This window comes from Leptinotarsa decemlineata, unplaced genomic scaffold (assembly GCF_025532065.1).
Source record: "Leptinotarsa decemlineata unplaced genomic scaffold, Ldec_3_MD MMD2_P_RNA_scaffold_2, whole genome shotgun sequence".
NCBI lineage: Eukaryota > Metazoa > Arthropoda > Insecta > Coleoptera > Chrysomelidae > Leptinotarsa > Leptinotarsa decemlineata.
Window position 1 is genome coordinate 6,743,654 of NW_027412529.1, and position 24,440 is coordinate 6,768,093.

The 24,440-nt window shown below is 36.1% G+C and overlaps 1 protein-coding gene across 1 annotated transcript; it reads right to left on the bottom strand.

The window, feature by feature from the left end:
• Nucleotides 1–831: 831 nt before the first annotated feature.
• Nucleotides 832–22,893, bottom strand: LOC111513276 (uncharacterized). Its single transcript, XM_074182484.1, has 3 exons — nucleotides 22,742–22,893; nucleotides 2,744–2,829; nucleotides 832–2,229 (listed from the first exon to the last, which is right to left on the bottom strand). Exons 1-3 carry the CDS (start codon nucleotides 22,763–22,765, stop codon nucleotides 990–992), a joined length of 1,350 nt encoding a protein of 449 aa, XP_074038585.1. The 5' UTR covers nucleotides 22,766–22,893; the 3' UTR covers nucleotides 832–989.
• Between the last annotated feature and the right edge of the window lie 1,547 nt (nucleotides 22,894–24,440).

Below are 24,440 nucleotides of genomic sequence, written 5' to 3' on the forward strand. Positions count from 1 at the left end.
ATTATTCATTCATTCAAAATATTTCAATTTAAGCAAGAATTCAATTGAAAAACTCATTCAATTCGTTAAGTTTCGCACTTATTTATCTTATCCTAATACAATTCAAATCTTCTTATTTTCTGATTCACTATCACTATGGGTTTCTGAACAAATATATTAAATTCAGTTCTACTTGGAAACCGATTTTTTTTTACATTTTATGATTAATGTAACTTGACGTTCAATGTTTTAGTTTGGATGTCAGATGCGAACACATTTTCTGACTGAATATTTCATAGTAACTGATGAATACTGGTCATTTGATTGATAATTTTCTGGGCCCCGATCGACTATCACAGTCCTTTTTTGTTACAATAGGAAATTCTTTTTTTTTTGTCAAGCAGTTTACATAGACAGAAAAAAGGAATCGAATATTACTACGGGCCTTTTCAAGACATTAATTTTATGTAATAACAATAATTATGCTCCTATAACTGATTTTAATTTGTTTTGTCTCCTCTGAACTTGTGTTTGACAAAATAAAATTTTCAAAATACTAGGATTTTATTCAATGGAAATTTTAAATGAAATTTTCCAGCAATGAGACTGAGGAAACTTCATTTACTGATATAACACTGCATTAATAACTATTGGGAAAGAACGTTTTTGTCTTTCGACTACTCCATCTCAATACATCTTCAGAAGGGTTTTTCCTTCAGTTTGTGTCTGAAAGTTACTTATTTGCATGATCTACACATCTATGTATACATTTACTTCTAGTTCCTCTATTTTTCCATAGGTTTTAAACCATTTTTCACCTCAATACCCAAAAACTTGAGAAATAAACAGAAATGAAAACATAAATATATTCAAAGTATTTACAAAACAAAACAGAAAAATTAACAACACTAAAATAAAATGTTGAAAAAACATTCTCATAGTCAGTCGGGAGAGTACCTACAAACTAATATTTACAAAAATGAGCGAATATAACATGTGAAATTAAATCATCATGATGATGGAAAAGAAAATTTGGAAGACTTTTGGGTACGATTTGGAGCAACCGTGACATACTGAGGAGTTTCTTTGCTTTCTTGTACTTGATTGTCCTGTCCTTGACGATCCCAACCATGATGGGACTCATGATGATGATCATGGTGATCAGGACTTGGAAACCATTCTTGAATAATAACTGGCCTCCAGATCAATTTCCAGTCAGGAAGCCAAATTTCCTTCCAATCTGGTACCCAAATTTGTTTCCAGGCTTCTTTCCATTCAAGCTTTTTATCTGGCAGCCAAATTTGTTTCTTCTCAGTTCTCCAAATCTGCTTCCAGGCTTCTTTCCATTCGAGTTTCTTGTCTGTTACCCAAATTTGCTTCTTTTCAGTACGCCAAATTTGTTTCCAGGCTTCTTTCCAAGCCAACTTTTTGTCAGCAATCCAGATTTGTTTTTTCTCCGTTCGCCAGACTTGCTTCCAGGCCTCTTTCCACTTCAGTTTTTTGTCATTAACCCAAATTTGCTTCTTGGCTGGTTTCCAGTACTTCTTCCATATAGGTTTCCAGATGAGTTTCTTCTTCCAGAGGTCATGAGCGGTAATTTGGGCTCCCTCATGATCAGTTCCTAGATAATGGTCCCCATGAATGGCCTCCTTCACCCAAACTGGAATCCAATGTTTTTTCCATGCAGGTACTTGTATCTCTTTCCAAGCTGGCACTTGGATTTCTACCCAAACTGGCTTCCAAATCTTCTTCCAGTCAGGAACTTGAATTTCTTTCCAAGCTGGAACTTTAATTGGCTTCCATACTGGTTTCCAGATTTTCTTCCAGTCAGGCACTTTGATTTCTTTCCAAGCTGGGACTTGAATAGGTTTCCAAACGGGCTTCCAGATTTTTTTCCAGTCCGGAACGTGAATTTCCTTCCAGCCAGGTTTCTTGGTGGGGACCCATATAGGCTTCCAGTATTTCTTCCACTGAGGTTTCCAAATTTGTTTCTTACCCTTCTTCCAAACTTTTTTCCAACCTTTCTTCCAGATCATCTTTTTTTTCCAGTAGCCTGGATCATGATGATCATTGTGGTCGTGGTGGTCATCGTGAATATCATGATGTATATCTTGTTGAACATCATGATGCACATCCTGATGATAGTCTTGAATTTCCTGATGTAAATTTTGATGTTCTACGTCATACACATGTTCTTCATGGACGAGATTTGCTGGGGTATAATCATATCCAACTCTCTTTTGTGCAATTCTGAAACAAACATTTCATTGATTCTGAGAATGCAACCAAGTACTAATATAACAGGAATCGAACGATACAAATGGTACAGATTGAGTCATGTACTTAATTATGAAAGGGCCTAGAAACTGGGACCACCAAGGTGGTCTCGGAAGTACCTGACCTGACCCAGAGATGGCGGTATGAGTCATTTGAAAAATATCATGCTATTATAACACAATCTATAAAGCACACCCCCAAACCTCCCGCCAAGCGATCATCATTTTTTCAAGCAATTCCGTAGAACCTCCACCATTCAGGTGCAGGAGAAACGGATTTTGTTGACTTTATCGAATGCCAGGCACACAATTTTTAGGCTGACGGAATTATTCAACTTGTTTTACGTTGGAAAAAAAGGACTGATTCAAATGCCGGTTATACCGGATAAATTGAAAACGTATTCCCTGATATCTTACAGTTTGGAGTAGACTCATGAAAAAGGACAAAACTTTTGAAATAATCTAATAAGATGTCTTCTTATACTTACGATTTGTTCTCTGTAGATAGTTCAGTACTCTGATTCACTGCTCGACTGGTGATCACTCTAATGTGTATTATCACCCAGAGGGTTACCTGAAAAAAACAAAAGAGTATAGTAACATAAATAATCGGTGTTTCGAGTCTTCGCAGAAAAACATTTTCAAATATTCTTCTTCTGTTTTTGAGTAATTGAGTATTCAAGTAGGAGTTCCGTGGTGGCCGTGATAGTGAATTGAAATAGAAGGGTTTTTGGATGATATGGTATTAGGAGAACGGCAAAAGTTATGGTTCCAAGATGACGGATGTCCTGCCCATTCAACTAGAAATGTTTCTCAGTGGCTGAAGAGGACATTTCGTAATAAATGTGGTGCAGTCATAATAACATAGCTTTTAATTCTAAGCAACTTCTCTCTTTAACATATTTCTATATTTTTTGAAATAAGCGTACTTTAACTCTTGAACGAACTTTATATTTTTCGGCCTATCCTGTATGGTGTTTGTCATAAAGCCATTTCAGGTACACTTGGTATAGTTTTGGAACATGCACCAACTTTTGTCAAGAATAAAATTTTCTGAGAAATCGATATTAAAAGAGTTTCCCATTTGTTGCACACTCAGTGGATCACACTGTATAAATCACAACTGAGATGATAATCAAAAATACACTATTAGGTTTCCATGAAGGCGTTTAATTCTTGTAAATCTTTTCCACAATATATCAGAAAAAGGTTCATTCCATTTTTTCATCAACAGATTGATCCCGTGTTAGGAATCACACGTTGAAAAGTTAGACCTCGTTAATCCTTAGCTCGCACAAGTTTCGACTTCTGTGGGTTGTCGTTCGTAGGGGTACGACAGCTGGTTAACGGAAAAACAGATTTCAAACAGATTCAAGTAGATTTAATTATCATTTATATGTTCCTACCACTCATATCAACTCATGGTACGTGTTGCTCTACTGATCATATAAAAAAGTCAATTACTTCTTAATTCATTACTCGATTTCATGCGTGAGTCCTAATGCATCGTTATTTTTAATGGGAATAACCTGACAAGCTCATGATTTCTCCTTTAACTAAATACGAATAATTTATTAGTACACATTAACAGTAAAAACACTGAAATGCAATGATCAATTTCTAGTCGGAATGAAAAATTGCCAATTATTCCAACAATGTTGTTGAAAATTTTATTTTTAAAAACTCTGGATCCAAATATCCTCATTCGGTAAGTCCTCGCAGCAACTTGTACACCCACAGTGAAATTATAATGAAGTCGAAAATTTGAAATCTTATTTCATAAGGCGCAGGATTTTCATTTTCTCTTTCGATTCAATATATTATGTAACGTATTCTAAAAACACTCTATTGTGTGATTTTCACTAGACAGTTTTACAAAAACGCAACGTTTTGCCATACAATGGCTTCCCCGGGCGTGTATAATAACTAATTCTACACATTCAGTGCTATAATTCTACAATTTGAAGTACCTGAATTTCAAGTACCTAATTTTTTACCTAAGTTTATAATGAATTAAATTACCTGTGCTTATGTTCCATTTTCCACATTTGAAAACACATTTAATAACGGAGAGTTATTCAATTCTAATTGATCATTCAGTAAATTACCTGAATTCCTGAATATATTGATTTCTGAGCATTCTAGAAGATTGAGTTTCAAACTCTTCTCTTCTAAATGTAACACTTCGTATTCATGATTAAACTCAAGTCCTTCTGCTAAAAGGTGGTTTGCAAATGTGGAATTGGTCTTTCTATTTACAAAGCTACTTCTATTCTCTTCAATTTTTTGGGAAAATGTTTTTCCTGTTTGGCCAATATACAGTTTTGGACAAGAGCCACAAGTCAACTCATATACTCCTGATCTATCCGACACCGAAGTTTTGTCTTTATTGTTTCTTATAAATTTACCTAGATTATTATTCGTTCTATAAGCTACGTTTACGCCTTCTTTCATCAAAAAACGGGCAATATTCTTGGTTATTCACCCAAATATGCCAATGTCCTATAACTGACGTTATCGCATCTTGAATATGGGTAGACCAGGTCCATGGCTTGCTTTTGTAGTGTTGTAGGAAAGAATGGCGTTTATAATATCTACCTTATAACCGTTATCGACCGCGATTTGTTTATATTATGTACTTTACACTCTAGGTCTCTAGGAGGCTATGTCATATAATTCTTTCATAATCGAATGAAACTCATGGTGACTATTTTCTTTATTATTTCATCGTTCACACTTTTTTCACTTGCATTTCCCTAATTTTAGAGCTAATTTTTCTACAGGAAATAGAGCATCAGATAAGTTCCAAATAGAGAATCATATTGCTTGAACCCATTTAACCGCATTTATCATGAAACTGTTCGTTCATAAGAAAAATTTTGATTTTTTTTAAATATTAATTTATTTATCAATTCTCATTTTCCCTAATCGAAAGTAGTCCCAAAAGTAGTTGCAAAACACCGCACTTTCATGGTTTCTTCAATCTTGGTTACAAGAAAGGCCAGTTGGCCAGAAACAACGGTGTTGTTTCTGGCCAAAAAATTACGAACACCAATGGACACCAATATGTCTTGGCACAAATATGTCGCTGGAATTGCAACAGCGGCTTCTCAAAAGCTTGGAACACTGTTTCGAACCAGAAAACTGTACATTCCTCTCGATGCTTTATAAAGCTCATATCAGACCTTCTTTGGAGTATTGTTCTCATGTATGGAGCTCTGCCCCTAAGCATACCCTGAAGCTGCTGGATTCTATCCAGAAAAGAGTCATCCGCCTGACTAGAGACTCGATCTTCACGTGCAACCTTCGATTCCACCAAGAGCGGTACATATCAGAAATACGTGACTGTGGCTGCTCATCGTTTTGAGGTACAACTCAATACACCTCGAAGTTCACTGTTTAAGAACTCTTTCATCTGGATAACTGCGTTTATGTGGAATGAACTTCCTGAGAAGGTTTTTCCAAATGGATTCAAATCCCATGTAAATCGCTACTATCGCATTTGATCGAACTTTGCGTGCTTTTCTTGGTCTTGGCTCTTCTGGAGTCGTTTATTGGAACGATTGGACTTTGGTTTGGTCATGTACCCAGTTATGGCCCTTCGAAGTGAATGTGGATTGCCTTTGACGTCATTTAACAATTCCTGAGCAATGTTCATGCGACGGTTTTTTTTTGGCCAAAATTGGGCAATTTGGAACGAAATTTGGTGCCATACGCTTCATGCCCAAAATTTCAGAAAAACGACATCCTTGGCCACTCCTCAAATAGTGATTCGATGAAAATACTATTTCACAATATTTTCGTTCTACGTGAAAGAAGGCATCTGGCAGGCGATTACTTGTGGCAGGCGACTACTTGTGGTTCTGTTATTCCCTAACTGAATGGCATCCCAACGATGGCTTAATGCTAAGGTGTGTATATCCGTGCCGAGAGGATGAATGACACTGAGCGTATCAGCTGTCTCTACGGAACCTTCGAGATACTGGGTGCTTTCTCGTCGTAGCATCGCCTTATCACGGTAATGCGGGGCTCTGCCGTGATTGACCTTCTTTCCCTAGCTACTCGTGGGACCTTTATGGACAGAGTAAACTTAAAAAAAAAATTCTGAAGCTGAGTCTATAGAGGAGATGCATGTCAAGTTTACGACTCCAACTGACCTCCCTGTAAACTTATATCAGAAGCGGGTGTACAGAGGAGATGAATGTCGAGTTTACGACTCCAACTGATCCTCCTGTAAAATTCAATCCAGGAGCGAGTCTACAGAGGAGATGGATGTCGAGTTTATGACTCTAACTGACCACCCTGTAAATTCAGTTCAGGGGCGAGTCTACAGAGGAGATGGATGTCGAGTTCACGACTTCAACTGACCTCCCTGTATATTTAGTTCAGGAGCGAGTCTACGGAGTAGATGGAAGTCGAGTTAACGACTCCAACTGACCTCCCTGTAAATTTAGTTCAGGAGCGAGTCTATAGAGGAGATGGACGTCGAGTTTACGACTCCAATGAACCTCTATGTAAATTTAGTTCAGGAGCGAGTCTACAGAGGAGATGGACGGCGAGTTACGACTCCAACGGACCCCACTGTGAATTTAGTTCAGAAGCGAGTCTACAGAGGAGATGGATGTCGGGTTTACGACTCCAATTTACCTCCCTGTAAATTCAGTTCAGGAGCGAGAGCTGCGGCATACGCAGAATATGTCTCAGGTGGGGAAACTAACTCCCCATGAGCAGGTTAGCAAACGTTTGCGCTCAAGTGAGGTTTTCCCAAAACCAGAGGCGAAAAAGCCCTGTACGGCTGAATCTAAGGCATTGTCAGGTGTAGCTGACAGGCAGAAACCTTCATATGGGAAGGTTGTCATGGGTATCAAGGTGGGAATCTCGCAAATTGACTATCCGACTACCTCATTAACAGAGCATATACTTTGTGCCTGCTCCGCTGGGGACCGTATCAGGTCTTTAGAGTTCGGCGGAGCCGAAATCTTACCATCTGACCTGAAAGACTACTCAACATACAAACTAATCGTCTTCGTTAAGAAGCTGGGTTTGTTTGGCCGAGTGAGAGTAGGTGTGAGCCACAATAAACCCTTGCGGGTTACGGTGGAGGGTCGAGTAGACCCACTGACTTTGGACACAACCTATAACCTAACTACTCCTTAACATTTTCCTGACTCAGAGTACAATGACCGTATGCCACTGTGCCACAGTGTTGATTCCACTTTTTCAACATGATGTCATGCATATTCTTTGATCATCTACTAACTTTTATACCTCTCACCAAGAAACTCAACGTGCTAAACAGCTGGAATTGTCAATATATGTTCGACCACAAAATGTACGGGGTCGAAGAAATTATCTTGATAGGATCCACAGAGGTCTTTGCAGAGCAAAACAAAATCTCAACTACAGAGCTCAGCAAAAAAGGTCACAGTAACCTAACAAAACATCTCTGAAAAAATTCTTGAAGACGGTTATCAAGGAAAATATTTCAGGGACACTTTTTCGTTCAAACTAATAAAATGGTAGAAAAATTGAAGGTTTGGCCACCAATAAAATAAAAAGTTTTATAGCGATAATACTCTTCTTTCCAACAGCGATGAAACTGGCAGTCATAAATGTAACAACTAAGAAAATAACATCTGAGTGTCATCATTATGCATCACTCTAACAATTTCAATCACTGTCACTGTCTCAATCGAAATGAACCAATGACTCTAACTGTACCGAGACAATGAATGTGTACAAAAGGCCAACTTATATAACCATATAAAAATGAGACAATGAAAAAATGAGAACATAAGACATTCAGAAATCTAAATATATTAATCGAAACATATTAGTATATTTATTTCCCAAAATGTATTCACTCCTGAAAATATAACCCCTTCAATTCAAATATTGGTATAATAAGACAATTCCATTGAAATCGAAAGGAATACGTGACGTACAATTAATGCATTTCGGGTGCAGGCCCTTCGGTGTAATATCAGGGTACGATATACAGGGTGTTTACTAACCATGCGTCAAAAATTTAAGGGACTTTTCCTTGGACTATTCTGAGAATATTTTGTCCTTTGATGATTTGTGATAGGGCGCTTTGTTTGGGAGATACAGTTATGATGCTCTGTTTGGAACCTTTGGTGTAGTAATGAATATTACTGGAGTTTTTTCCCAACACCAAATCGTTATTTTCAACACCTCGACACGTGTTTCGATCACCAAGTGATCATCTTCAAAGGGGAACATTAAAACTAAGGACTAGTGCGAGCTAATCCTATTTATGCTATAAAGGTAACTCATACAGGTAAACCATCCAGGCATACCAACCTAAATTGAATAGGTTGGTATGCCTGGATGGTTCACCTATATGAGTTACCTTTATAGCATAAATGGGAAAAAAACTCCAGTAATATGGAAGATACAGGGCGAAAAAAATTTCGACAATAACATTTCATTACCAAAAATTACATGTAATGTTTCTTAATCGACAAGAACTGTTGAAAATGACTACACCCCCCCCCCCCACCCGGATGCATAAGTCCAAACTTCTCCTCATCGACTTACGAACTCTTTCAAAAACACCAGGATCGTTTCTGATTGCGTTACACCCAGCAATTATCCGATTTCTAAAATCTTTCACTGTAGTCGGAATGTTGCTGATAGGTACCAACGGAATTGTTAGATATTTTATTACTTGGTAGGTCCAGTCTAGTACGCTAGACTTTTATTTCGACTACGATAATAATTTTAAAATTACCAAAGTTGTTATTGTCGAAATTCTTTTTGGCCCCGTATCTACGAAGCAAAGCGCCCTATCAAAAATCATTAAAGGACAAAATATTCTTAGAATAGTCCAAAGAATAGCATTTATGCACTGTGTTCATTTGTTCAAACATTGTGTCTTCAATTATGGTACTTTCAAGCAAATGTTCATGTTGAAATTTATTTGTTATTGAGGTAATTTATTTTGAGAATTTATATTGGAAGTAATAACTTCTTATGGAAGGGCAAACCGCTCCGTTACCTAACCCGTAACGGCGCCAGTTCCTCTGGCTTCCCTTTCTCTCACGCATACGTCAGCAGAAGGCAGGCTCCTCTCTCGTCGGACGGACGCTTACTGTTTAGTGTGCGATAGACCTATACTGTTTATTATAAAAATCTAACCAGCAAGCACGTAATATTCTTTTGTTATGTGAAACGTGGGTTAAAAATTATGATACTAATTTTGTGTATGTATATTATTAGTATAACTATTCAATCCTACAAAAGTAACAATTGGCTTAAGGTGGCTATAATATATGTACATACACAAAATAATCAATGAAAGACTCCATTAATAAATAACCTTTCCTTATATTATCATATTATTGTACATAACATGTAGGTAATAACCTCAGCTTTTCTCAAGTTAAACAATTTCAATATTGAATAGTTCAACTTAGATTAGTTCAAGTTATTACTTCTGTCGGGTGTCCCATGACACACACGTATTTTTTCTCATATCGATGCTTTCAGCTGTGAATATTTCAAAAACTAATATTTTTGAATACCACTTGACCTAAATATTGTTAATTAAATGAATGTTCACACTGAAACTTTGTTATTTTTTAGCAATGCCAGTTGAACAACCAGCACCATGGTTTCACCATGATATTGATGAATAACAAAGTTTTCGATACCAAATGGAAATTAATGGATAAAACTTCGAGGTCTTTTGGTAGTATTACTTACTAAAAAATCGCCAAAGCATTGTTCTTTGCAGTTTGATCACCCCAAATCTTGTACAGTTATCATGTACATGTATCAGACTTAAATTGCACCAACAAGAATCCACTTTAGAGATGGCAATTGAAATGAATTAGAAATTTCTTTTTCATGTCCATTTCGAAATCGAACCTACAATCACCTACTGAATGACAAACATAATTGCATACGAGTTACTCTCACGAATGTATCGTTACTCAAATCTCTTCGCCATTATAAATTACGTGTCGGCCATATATGCATTAATGATGCGATAAACATTCGCTGCAACCGTTAACAAGTTCACTGGTAATACTTTCTCTCGGTGAAATAAAATATCACCGGCAAGGACGAGATAGTTTTATAGTCGATTCACGAACGAATTTCTCAGTCCCAGATGATTGATATTGATGGTTACGCAACTAGGATAAAAGTTATCGAACTGAATTTACTTTCACTGTAGGAAATGTCTTTCATCGAATCTGGACGAACCAGTGGAAGTTTCGACGTTCGCGTGAGGAAATTTTTGATTCAAGGATCCGCTCTGCAATGGAAGGCATTAGAATAATTCTGCAGGTTGAGGTTCAACCCGTGGACGTTGAGATTCCTCCTAAATGACACCTCAACCTGGGGTCAAGGAAGAATGTATGACCCTGAGTTTTCATACTCGTATGAAAACGCTTGAGAAAAGTATAGTCTAGTGGAACAGGTTGCGATTGTTTGCGCTTTTGTAAACTGTCTAGTGAAAATTTCATAGTGAAATGTTATTTGAGTACCATATGAAAAGTTTTCTACAGTTATTACAGTGGGAATTTTGTACTTTTAACATACGACAACCTCCACGTCAACTAAACTTCAACATCAACTGAAATTTTTTCGATTTGGCTATGGGAGAACACTTTCCAAAAGATGGTCCACAGATTCGGTTACAAAGCTGCACATTTTGGCTTGGTACGCTACAGGTTACTAGAGAGAAGATGTTATCTCACCTAAAGTCTATCCAAATCCAAGATAGAGTGAAACAAAACAAAACCGAAGCGTGATGTTCACGTGATCGCACAGTGTCAGATAGAAAGAGCAGCGTTCATTGGTGAATTCGCCTTCTTGGTACGAGTTCGGTACCAGCACAGGGTTGTAATCAGTCGTTTGCGTGTTTGTGTGGCGTGCGTTATAGTATATTGTTTAAAATTGTTTTCCAAGATGTCCAGTACAGACACTGCTGATGACACTGTGAGCTATCCTCTGAGTCCAGCCAGGAAACGATCCAAAAAAAGACATTTGAGTGTTGAGATGAAAGAAGTGATTTTAAATTTTTTCAAGAAAGAGATGGAAGAAATTGAGACATCGACTGTCGATGAAGTCGTATCGAAAGTTTCCGATAAAATTTGAGTGTGTTGCGTTTCGATTTACAATGTTTTATGGGAATATAAACAAAATCATACATTTTCCAAACGGAATTCAAATCATGCAAAATACATGCAATCAGGAGGAGAGTGCATGAGTACTTTTTCAGAAATGAAATACCCACGATAGACAAAGTACTCACAGAAATAAATGAAGATTTTTTATTGCCAAGTTTCAAGCAGTCAACATTCCATAAAGTATTGAAATATTTGAATTTTGTATGGAAAAAACGAGGGCGCAATAGTTCATTATTGGATAGAGAGGAAATTGTATTATGAAGGAAAGAGTATTTGACCAAAATCAAATACTATAGGGAACAACAGAGAACAATTTATTATATGGATGAAACCAGGGTTGATGCTGGTCATACTACCCCCAAAGTATGGGTCGATGAAACTGTGACCTCATCTAGGAGGGCCTTTCTAGATGGACTATCCATCGCATTAACAAATCCATCAGGTAAACTTAAGACCTGCCTCAATCTGAATATATAAAAATTAACCGTCGTATTTGTTTTATTTACTTACATACCTATTCATAATTTCAAGTAAAGGAAAATAGCTCATTATTTTTCACATCGGCAATGAGAATGGGTTTGTTGCTGAAGGGCTGTGGTGTTTCGAGTCGAAGACAACTGGAGATTATCACGAAGAAATGAACGGTGAATCTTTCGAACAGTGGTTTTCCAAAGTTCTAACTCATCTGGAGGATAATGATGTGATTTTAATGGACAATGCACCTTATCATTCGTGACGGTTAGAGAAGATTCCGACAACGTCTTCAAAGAAGGTTGAATTCCAAAATTGGCTACGATCAAAGAATATTAGCTTTAAAGACTCAATGCTAAGAGTACACCTACTAAAAATTGTCAAGGAGCGCAAGCTTGAATATCAAAAATATATAGTCGATAAGATGGCAACAGGCCAAAACAAAATTGTCCTTCGCCTGCCTCCAGACCACTGCGAGCTCAATCTCATCGAGTTAATATGGGCGGATGTCAAGAATTTCGTAGTTCAGCATAATACCACATTCAAGTTTGCAGATCTCAAAGTACTTTTTGATGAGGCTTTGAAAAGAGTCACAGCGGAGAAATGGGAGAAGTGTGTTCGGCATGTGATATCGGAAGTCGAGACAAAGATGTGGAAGCTTCATTACATAATAAAGGCACAAGTTGAGCCACTGATAATTCAGATTGGTGAGGATGACACTATTGATGAAGAGACAAATTCATCCAGTTGAATAATTTTGAATAATATTCCTTTTGATTTTACATAAAATAAAAATTATCAATAAAGAAATAATTACGCCTCTTTTCATATAATGCTTGAGTGCGCTGTGAAAAATCCAATGAAAATCTTTTTATATTACACATTTTATCATTTTCCCTGTTATACTGCAAAACTTGTGCATTTCACTCGTTATTATAAAAAAGTTTTCCTAAGTATGATATAGCATTGCGATCAACAAGATGTTGGTTCTGAATACGACCCTGGCCAATTCTTGGGATTTTCAATATCACGTGCGTAGGGCATATCAATATTTACATCCACCCTATTTTGGATTTGGATAGACTTTAGTGGGTACAGTTAATAAATACCCTGCAGCCAAAGAAGATCTGAAAGTAGATACAAACAACCCTATTCCATTTGTGTCGCATACACATTCGAACCTAATGAAGCAGTCGGCCTCGTTGTGAAGCTGAATTTATGTGGTCGAGTGTGAACCTCAATAAACCTTATCTTAAGGTCATTTTCGGCAAAGGGGATACAGCATTCAACAACACGCAAATAATAAAATAATATTATCAAAATTGGTGTTCTGATCGGACAACGTGCCGAACGGTCGCCATAATCGTTCTATCGAGAGGACTATTCGCAATGTGGTGGATACATTTGAGTCCACTGGTTCAGTAAACGATCGACCAACACTCCTTCGTCAACGAAACGCAAGGTATGCAAGGTATGCATCGCCGCTGTCTGTGAAAGTGTGCAGGAGAATCTGAGGCAGTCAATTTCGGGCTGCTCAAAAAAACTCGGCCTTTAGCAGACCACAACTTGTCGACTTTTGCGTCGTGCTTTTTTTAAGGCCCTAAGGTGCTCTCAGAGCGGTGCCTGTGCGAAAGTGGCGACTCACATTGGATTTGAATCGCTTGGGATTGAATCCATTTGGAAAAACGTTCTCAGGAAGTTTATTCCACATAAACGCAGCTCTCCAGATAAAAGAGTCCTTAAACAGTGAAGTTCGAGGTGTACTGAGTTGAATCTCAAAACGATGAACAGCTACAGTCTGTCGCGTATTTCTGATATGTACCGCTCTTGATGAAATCAAATGTGCTAAGTCACTTGAACACTACCCGTGAAAATATCTATAGAAGTAAACAAATCTTCAGCCTTTCTTCGATGTTCTAGGTTATCAAGCTTGCACGTGATGTTCGCGTATCTAATCAGGCGGATGGCTCTTTTCTAGATGGAATCCAGCAACTTCTGGGTATGTTTGGGGGCAGAGCTCCATACAAGAGGTCTGATCCGAGTTTTATAAACAATCAAAAGTTTCTGAGATGTGTACAGTTTTCAGGTTCGGAACAGTGTTTCAAGCTTTTGAGAAGCAGCCTTAGCAATTCCAGCGACATGATTGTGCCAAAACATATCTGTGTTCATTTTGATCTCCAACAAACTTATCGAAGCAGAAAGCGAAAGTGTCTGACCTGACATTATTATATCCGGTTCGGAAACATTTATCTACTCGGAAAAAACCAATGCCTGGGTTTTTGTGGCATTGAATTGAACTTGTCCTGGAATGACGAGACAAGTGTGCTGTCGTCAGCAAAGCAACATAAGTCGTTGACATGCAATAAAAAAAAGAGGACTGGAGACAATTTGGATCCCTGGGGAACACCAGCATTGATGGTAAAAAAATTCAAGAAATATCCATCGATGGCCACTTGCAGGCAACGTTTTTCAGGAAGCTGAAGAGCCAAACACAAAAATGATCCGACAAGTCATAGCATCGAAGTTTGACCAGCAAACCCTCATGCCACACACGGTCAAAGGCCTTAAAAATATTAAGCGCAACAGCTCTAGATTCTCCATGTTTCTCGATTGCTTTATTCCAAATATGAGTGACATACCATAGAAAGTCGCCAGTTGATCTTTGTTTCCGAAAGCCATATTGATAATCGCTCAAGATGTTGAAGCCTTCCAAATATTTGAGGATATGGTAGCTTACAATTTTCCATGATACTTGAAATTACTGATAGAAAAGCGACTGGTCTATAGTTATTTTGAAATTTTTTTTTCTTTTTGGGAATAGGTTGAACGCTAGCAATCTTCCAACAAGAAGGAAACACCCTTTTCTCATAATCCTTGAAAATATCGAGCGCAACAGCTCTTGATTCTAGTTGTTTAGAATTTTTTTTTCCTTTTAAAGTTTTTCACAACTTTTTGTATTGAGATGGAGGAGTATAAATGAATTATCAAAAACAGATCATCCAAAAGTTATGCATTTACTCAGAGGTCTTTTGAATCGAACCTTGCTTCCACTAGCATGACATTTGCTTTTGTACTGCATTTTACCGAATTTAATTTCATTGTATTCTTCACACCATAATAGACATCATCTATTTCTATAATTATCTGTAATAATACATAATTAATTGCAGTTAATGATAGTTCAATCACTACTATAAACAAATCACCACACTTTCTATTTATTCTTATCCTTATCTTCAATTCAGATGGATTATTTACCATTCCTATATATTAGGAAGTAAAAATACATCGTTTTCCCTTCTTGCTGACAGATGTTTCTTACTTTCTTTCAATTAACACAATCCTAGAACTGGTAATGGTGTCTCTGTGAAATAGATTTACTTGTTTCTCAATAACTGTCCTGGTTCCCATCCATGATTTTTTGCCTTTTCTATCTAATATTGCAACTTTTCGTATGCACGCCCTGATCATATGACAAATTTTATTGTTTAATTTGTCCATTGATAACCATATATTTTTCTCGGGAGAATTTATCTAGCTGAAGATGGGAAGATTCTACATTATTACAAGCTATGAAGAAGACATGTAATTATACAGCTCTTTTGATGGAGATCGACGAATCATTGATAGAATAAAAAACTCAGATATTGGGTATGTAGGTCCAAAGTTACTGGGTGTATCACTTCAACCTGCGAGAATTTATTGTGGCTCGTACGTATTCGAACTCGGCTAAATAAGCCGACTTGTTTATTTAGTGCGTGATCTTTCAAGTCAGATGCTAGAAAAGTGAAACTGCCTCAAACTCAAAAAAAAGGATTCAAGTGGTCAAATAAATTTTGCATGCCAAGTATATCCGTTACTGTAGGTTTCTTAAGATTTTCTCGCTGTGGAAATACTAAACAATCAAACAGTTTCTTTTTTCTTTTCGGAAATGTCTTATTGATTTTTGATCGACCTTTCTCCAAGGGATTTATGTTTCAAGTGAAACAGAGTTGTATACAAATTTTACCATATTTTCACCATTTTTCACAGATGGAATGCATTACATCATCAAAAATTTGAACCGAGTAAAACAACTTGAACTAAAATATAGATGATTCGGAGGGATAAGTGAGTATTTTGAATTGAAAGGATTACATTTTTAGGAGAGGTTAATTGTTGGGAAAGAAAGTGTTTGGCTCTCCACTTCTCCATCTTGATACAAAAAATTACAGGAATTTTCCAAAGAAAGGAAATAAGCAATCAATTAAAAAAAAAGTATTTCTGTATAAAGATGTGTAGATCAAGCAAAGAAGTAACTTTCAGACACAAACTGGAAGAAAAATCCTTTTCCAAATAGTTACTTTCATATAAACATTGAATTACACGAAATAATATTAATTTCGAAACAAATACTTTCATATGAACACTGAATTATACAAAAAACACTCAAATCTATAACATTCGTTATGGAATTGAGTCAGATATCATTCATGTGTAGGATCCTGTAAATGAAGGAAGGTTCCCACATTTTTTGTATGAAGATGGAGAAGAAGAAAGCCAAAAACTTCCTTTCCCAAAACTAAGTATTGTTTGCACAGACAAATCATATGACTAGAGAAAACTTCGTCAATCTTGTTTTTTTTCGACGTATATATCAATTACTCAGAGATCATATTAATTACATTCAGTTACTCGATTACAAATTTGAAGATGTGGAAGGAAATACGACAGTTTGGAGTAATATTTACCTCAGGTAGCTTCATGATATTCACTATGACATTATGACAAAACTATTATGAAATTTTGCCCAGCTACTTTGAATCAATAGATTAATGATACGAATTGAAAATATATTCTCTTTGGATGCCGTTCCGAGAACTCTTTATGTTCCCTTTCTCGAATTCTCATAAAAAACTAAAACAAAAATTGCACCACTAAGTAAGTGAACATCAACTCAAATTATTTTGAAGAAAAGAGAATTGAAACTTTCTATGTTTTTACCACAACAAAGTTTCTACTCTCTTTTCTTCATTATGATTTCCTACCACGGCTACATTCATCAATTTATCAAATTATTTTGAAATTTAATGACAGTTTTTGCGTTTGCAGTATTCTGTATGTTGAGAGTTTCACTTGATATGATATTTTCCTAGTTCACTTTCCTTTTTCAGATGAGGAAAGCCCTAACTGAGCTCGTTGTCATGTCTCCTCGTATAAAAAAGATGAACAAGGTCAGGTACAAAGCTAAGCCAACTAGATTCATCTCCTGTTGAACAATGTAGCTTTCACTGCATGACAACTAGTTGAAAACTAGTTGGTTTTCAACTTATGATTTTGCCTTGTTCGATATGAACTGAACACTGCCGTTTGACAGTTTCAGACAGTTTTATTTTTGTATCGTTGGGTCCTGTCATCAGAAATTTGTCGTTTTCTGAATGCATCATATGGTGACAATCTCTTGTCAGAATATACTCTGCTTGTTTATAATTCCGATAGGATTGATGTTTCACCAGTAGGTATATATTTGTGATAGCTCACTTTCCAGATCTTTCTGAAAAGATCAGATGTATCGGTCCTGACTTCATTGTCTGAACGGTTTTCAAATCATTCATTAGAACAAAGAACAAAAATCACAGAATTGTATTTCGACTGCACATATTAGTCCCTTCGAAAATTGAAGTGAATTTTGATTTTCTGAAATGTCTATAAGCTCTTTCAGTGATTCGGTTTTTATCTCCTCAATCGTCGCAAAACGCCGTTCTTTCATGGGTCTCTCCAATCTTGGGAACAGAAAAAAGTCGCCAGAGGGCAAATCTGGTGAATAATATGGCCGAGGAATGATAACGATATTGTTCTTGGCCAAAAAATTAAGAACAAGCAATGACGAGTGAGCAGGTGCATTATTGTGATGCCAAAGTCATCAATTGTTTTTTTTTACACTACCGGACGTTTTCTTCGTATTGCTTCTTGCAAGCGGTGCATAACTTCAAGACAATATTCCTTATTGACTGTACAACCATGTTGCAAGAATTCCTGATTCACTACATCACGGTAGTCGAAGAAAACAGTGAGCAAAACCTTGATATTTGATCGAAATTGGCATGCTTTTTTGCTTTTGGTTCTCCTGGGCTCTTCCACTGAGACGATTGGACTTTGGTTTCGATGTCATAATCATATATCTATCATTCGTTACCAGATACGACTCTTTCAAGCAAATCTGGATCGTTTTTGACGCCATTCAACAATTCCTGAGCGAAACTCATGCGATGTTTTTTTAGTAAAAATTCAGCAATTTTGGAACGAACTGCCACATGCTTCTTGCCTAAAATTTCCAAAAAATTGTATCGCATGAGCCAACCGATATGCCAACATCATCAGCAACTTCTTTGATAGTAATTCGATGATAGTCCACAACAACTTTCTTCACTCTCTGAACATTTTCATTGGTTGTTGAGCTGTTGCGGGGTCCAAGGCGAGCGGTACATCGGATATGTGAATTGTTTTTCCTCTGTGAGAAAAATCTCTTGTGCCATGGGAAAAGCAGTGTCGGCTCGAGCCAACTGAAGCCTGGGCGGCCACCAATCTGCAGTTGTTTCGATGAGTTACAAACTCTATTAAGCAAGTTTATCGGCAATCATTTCATAAGAAACATTGTTAGTTTCATTTGATACCAAATGTATGTTTTCAATTAATCTGAAAGATGTTGTAGTTTAAAATATATTTCTCCGTTAACCAGCTATCGCACCTCTACAAACGACAATCCTAAGAAGACGACTCTTGTGCGAGCTAAGGACTAACGAGGTCTTACCTTTTAACGTGAAATGAAAATTTTCATGCTCCATCTATCGTTAAGCTAGACTAGCATTTGATGACCACACCGTATTCCATTTTTTCAATTTACCAAGTCTAAAGAGTGAGATATTGACGTCCATTCTGATTTTATGATTATAAATGACGATGAATCAATCTATTTATTCAACTTGTTACCCAGAGTATAATTACCGTATGTATCAACATTTCAAGTGTTTTGAAGCACCCGAATCGATTTTTTTCACAGAATTTGATGCAAATTCGTTGATTAATTTTTTTTGACAGCAGAAAATCGCCGAATACACATTAGACTCCTGACATAGATTTCTGTTGCCAACAAATCAACCATGCTGAACAGCTGAAAATGTGAACATATGTTCCAAACATGTGTACCAACAGCCCGCGAAATTTGAAGTTTTTGTACATTTCACATACATTGGTAAAACAGCAAGTTCTTTCAAAAGTGAAAACATTCAAACACCAGAATACTTCAAGAAACCAAAATAAAATGCAATCCAAATAAGCAGAGCACATTTTCACATGGGAAAATGCCGAAATTTCGATGACAGATTCCAAAGGAACGAAAAGAAATCTGATAGAAACAACTTGTGCAATGTTGAACGGCAATGAGAATATGGCGTTATGCTCAATCAGTTGAGCATGGAAACCTACAGATCACGATCGAAAAACCCGGAAATTAGCTTCGACACTGTTTAAAAATTTTGTTTTCGTCCAAACTTATCTAAAATAATATGAAGTGAAAACATTTTATGGAATTTTTCTGATTGATTCGATCGTTACTTGATGAAGATCATTGTAATTTCAAAAACTACACCTCCCGATTTGATCTTCACAATCTTTATTTGAAAAAATATAATCACATATTTCGCTAGCACAGTAGCTTTTTCAAGTGTATGAACTTGAACTTCAAATAAAGTTTGTGGAGATCAAATCGGGAGGTGTAGTTTTTGAAATTTTATTGTATATTCGTAATAAATAAACAGCAATTACTTGAAAGAAATATATTTTCATTGGAGTTTTCGGGAAATGGGGGTTTTTGGCTTCCTACTGCTTCATTTTCATACAAAAAATTCGGAAAATTTACGAAGAAAGAGAGGAAGCAATTGAGTTCAAATTGATGCATACAATTTTTTTTCATGAAATATACAAATTGCAAGAAAAAGCCCTTCCGATCGTTGAAACAAATTATTCAAGACGATTGAGGAATTTGAAAATGAATGCATTCGTGATATTTTTATGGAAATCCTATGGAAATATCCCACAGTGTGTTTCAAATGAAAAATAAAGATGGCTCCTACTGAAATATCTGAGGACAAACGGAAATTATTATGCAAACTAGTGAATTTAGAGAAAGTGTTGTTAATTGCCTTTTTATCTTGCTTTTTAATCAATCGATTTTGGAAATTTTCCAATCTTCAGAAAACTACAATATCAGCAAGTGCCAAAGGCTGTATTTTATTCAAAAAATGTAGATTCCTATCAAAATCGCAATAGTTGTTCGGTATCAAAGTTTGCCCCTCCACAAATATCTCCGCAAGAATAAACGTCTAACGAGTATATGTAGTTGGGTCACAATGATCGCTTCATTTTAAATTAGTGAGTCAAAACACGGATAGATTCGAAAGACGATGACATTGATGCCACGATATTGTTCCTTATCAAAATGAGAGGTTAGTTATGTAATTATGAAATTTCTCTTTGAATCATTCGAATCGTTCAAAAGTTACGACGAATAATTATATCGCTAAAAGAAAGAAAAATATTGCTGTGTGAGCAATCTGCCCTTTGCTTAGGTCATTAGTAACATATTTTCCACTGGCAAATAGCTACATCATCCAGAAGTGACATAACCACGTTTTATTTCAATATCTGTAATTTACTTCCTTGTTAGTTTTGAAAATGATGTAATAGCCGAAACTAGTCAACAATAAAGAAAAATCGTGGAAAATAGACAAAAGTGTTTTTGTAGTGTATCCTCATCTGTAATTTAGATGGAGAAAATCGCGGGTAAACGCTTTTATATATTGAGGTATTAGGTATATAGGTAATGACTGCATCAATGATGGAACCTTGACAGTGACAATGGATTTTATATCGACTATATTTAACGATAACTTTACAACTTCCACTTACACGTTCGCAAGAAAAAATTGTAATTTAAGATGAACTCTTTCGAGTTCATCTCTACGAACTTGATATTTAATTAATTAACGTATTCAAAAAACACACAAACTGTGAGATTTCGATTTCAAAAGTTCACAAAACCTCGACACGTGTTTCGCTATATAATATCCTCTTCGGGCGTCACAATATTGTTTTACAAATCCTTTGTCGTGCTTTTATTGAAATTTGAATCATTATGACTATTACTTTCCGACAAATTTCTACATTACGAATTCATTACCTAAACCATTTACTATTCTAGTAGCGACTCATGAGACTGGAGAAATATTAATACAATTTTCACCTGGACCATCATTTCACCTACTTTCGAAATCTGTCCTAATCAACAATTTCCTCGTTGCAAACTGAATTCAATAAAGGACAATAACATTGAGCAATAATCTCGAATTTTCACATCTATTGATTTCTAATTATTAAAAAGGTTGAGTTTCAAACCTTCCTCTCCCAAATGCAATACGTCGTATCGCTTGTTGAATTGGTCTTTCCATTCAAAAACCCAGTTCTATGCCCTTCAATTCTTTTGGAAAGAGTTCTTCCGGTTTGTCCGATATGGAATTTCAGACAAGAACCTCCAGTCAACTTATATTGTATACTCTCGATCTATTTGACACTGAGGTTTCATCTTTATCAAGTATTGTCAGTTCTATCATATTTTTTATGAATTTATTATCCACTCAAGTAGTTATATGCAGATAAACTTCAGTGTCTTCTGAAAATAATTCACAAATTTTGGATAGAAAAGCCAATTATCGAAAACAAAATATATCGAGAGCAACGCTAAGAAATGTTTTAAATAAGGTTCATGAAAACTGAAAATTTCACTGGTTAATTTGCAATGCTGAATGAATCATATGTTTTACTCAAGAAATGCTTCTAAAATATATTTCTTTTGAACACACTGTTTGAAGCAGTGCCATTAAGACTTGAAAACGAATATGAATGAAGGATATTTGAAAAACAGAAATATTCTGATGAATCAGTTGAAAATGAAAATATAAACAAATATGAACAAATAGAAAAGGTCGTGTAGTGACTACTTAAAATTCCAGATCTTTTTTTTTAATGACTCTAATTTGTCTTCATTTTTATTTTCGAATATTCATAATATCAATTACTGTCAATATTTTTTCAGTCATTCGTTTCAGATCAAAATGTTTTGTTACTATTTGCAGAACAGTGTTTTCATTCTGTAATTCATACTGTTCATTTTCACTAATACTTCTCAATATCATCCCCATTTTCAACTAATCCATTAAAATATTTTGGATCTTGTGATTTCAGCAATCCATCTTTTTTTGTATCTGTTAACAGTTAAAAGATACGGAAATTCTAACGTCTAAAGTTCAACAGCAAATATTGTCTACTATAATCAAAAACAAAGAAACCACATCTTCTACAGTTTCGCATAATTTCACATCTAAGAAAAATTCAAATCAATTTTCATCTATTTAGCAAATACACATCGAATTCTAATGAAAATAGCGACTCATTATCATTATCATTCAATTACCAATGACAGAAAGGGAACATGAAAACAGCACCTAGAAAACTTTCTGTGGAAGGACATTTCGTTTTCGAAAAATAGTTCATTTGTTTCAAACCTCTTTCAAAGGTGTTTGGAGGGGTACATTAATTTTTCTCACTATGTAGTATTTCCCGTAAAATTGTGTGACTAAAAAAATATGCAATCGACTCGTGGCAAAAATTTGTGAGAAAAAAATCCAACCGCATTGTTTACACGAATCCAGAATCCTTTATTACCCGGACTGTTACCCCGCCACAAATCCACTGAAACTTCGACACCACCACTTTCCCGGAAATCACAACCCTCAAAAAAATAGAAAATAAAACACTAACCACAAGGCTCCTGTGGACTCTCATCCTTTTCGGAGCCACTGGACGAACTTCTGGAGTTCTTCACCAGGGAAAACTTGACACTTGATTTCGGAAGTCATTTACGTCGTTATATAGGTTCGCATAGTATCTCGACGTTGAAGTGGGGTGCCGTCACTTTCACCTGCACGAGGGTGTCGTTGCTCAACATAAGGCCAAGGCACAAGGCTGTAGATGGCCGGTGAAATTGTGAATTCCTCCAGCGCTTCGTCGCTTTCTTCGGTGCTTCTTGCGGTGAATAGACGGGTTACGACAGCGTAGAAGGGACAACAGTGACACTGAAACGCTTCAGTCGAGTTATCAAGGAAATAAAAAACTCTGAACGGAAAAACCCTCTGAATTTAATAACGTTATACGGGGTGGATCAAAAAAATTAAACACGGCAAATCACTAATGAAAATCACTCGAAGGGCTGGTGCTTTACGTCTCTATCAAATCGTGATTGAGAAATCACGTGCCCGTGTACTGCAGCTTTAGGGCACGTTGAATTGGATTCGCAATCTCTTACTAAGTTATCTCGAGAATCAGGAATCAGTCGTACAAATGTTTACAGGATTCTTCATGAGTACAAATTAGACAAATTTAGACTAGTCCATGAATTGAACGAAGATGATTTCGATAGACGTATCGAGTTTTGTGTAAGTCTCACTGAATCATAATTTCTTGTATAAAATTTGTTTATCGGAATAATGTAAGTACGTTCAGTATGAATGGAGAGGTGAATCGACAAAATTGTCGATATTGGAGTGATACGAATCATTATTTATACCGCCAAGTTCATACCCAACGACCTCAAAAACTGAATGTTTGGGCAGGAATTTTAGGTGACCACATACATCATAGGACCTTTTTTTATCGATGATAATATGACTAGTGATGAATATTTGGATATTTTGGAGAATCGAATAATACCGTCCATCAATAGGGCAATTTAGGAGGATATAAATTTATTCGAAAACTCAATAGTTTTTCAGCAGGCTGGTGCACCTCCTCATTATTTAGCTCCAGTGCGACAATTTTTGGATGGTCTTTTTTGTGGTCGCTGGATTGGCAGAAGTGATCCTTCGTAATGGCCACCAAGGTCTCCGAATTTCACTACTATAGATTTCTTTCCATGGAGTAATTTAAGTCTGAAGTGTATGAGACAGAATCAACAACATTAGAAGAGTTGAGAGAGAATATTATGAGGCATTGCAGGCAATAACTCTCGAGAATCTCAACCATGTGAGGGCGGCAATGGAAGCTCGAAATTTACTATCGAAATTTTTTTTCATCCCATTGTCCAGTCATCAAATTTTGATTCAAGAATTAATAAAAATTCTGTTTTTCTGATTCATTGCTCCCATATTTGTCTTTAGAATGAATGTTTCAAAATGTGACCTCCTGTATTATTGTTGACCTGTTTTTTTATTTAACCTGAAAATCGCTTCTCCAAAAGTTATTTAGAGTGGCTCGTTTTCAAATCAAATAATTTGTAGCTCCCGAACCATGAGCCATGAACCATATATATATATATATATATATATATATATATATATATATATATATATATATATATATATATATATATATATATATATATATATATATATATATATATATATAGCGACTGGAGAAATGTATGGTAAAATGGATTAACAGGGTCTCTCAGTCAAAAAATCAA

Bases quoted from the DNA above. Each gene is read 5' to 3' on its own strand.
- LOC111513276 (XM_074182484.1), bottom strand. From the start codon at position 22,765: ATGAGAGTCCACAGGAGCCTTGTG. The intron at 2,830-22,741 runs GTTAGTGTTTTA...TGTTTTTTTCAG, and splicing joins GAGTCCACAGGAGCCTTGTG to GTAACCCTCTGGGTGATAAT. The intron at 2,230-2,743 runs GTAAGTATAAGA...TGTTTGTTTCAG, and splicing joins CTATCTACAGAGAACAAATC to AATTGCACAAAAGAGAGTTG.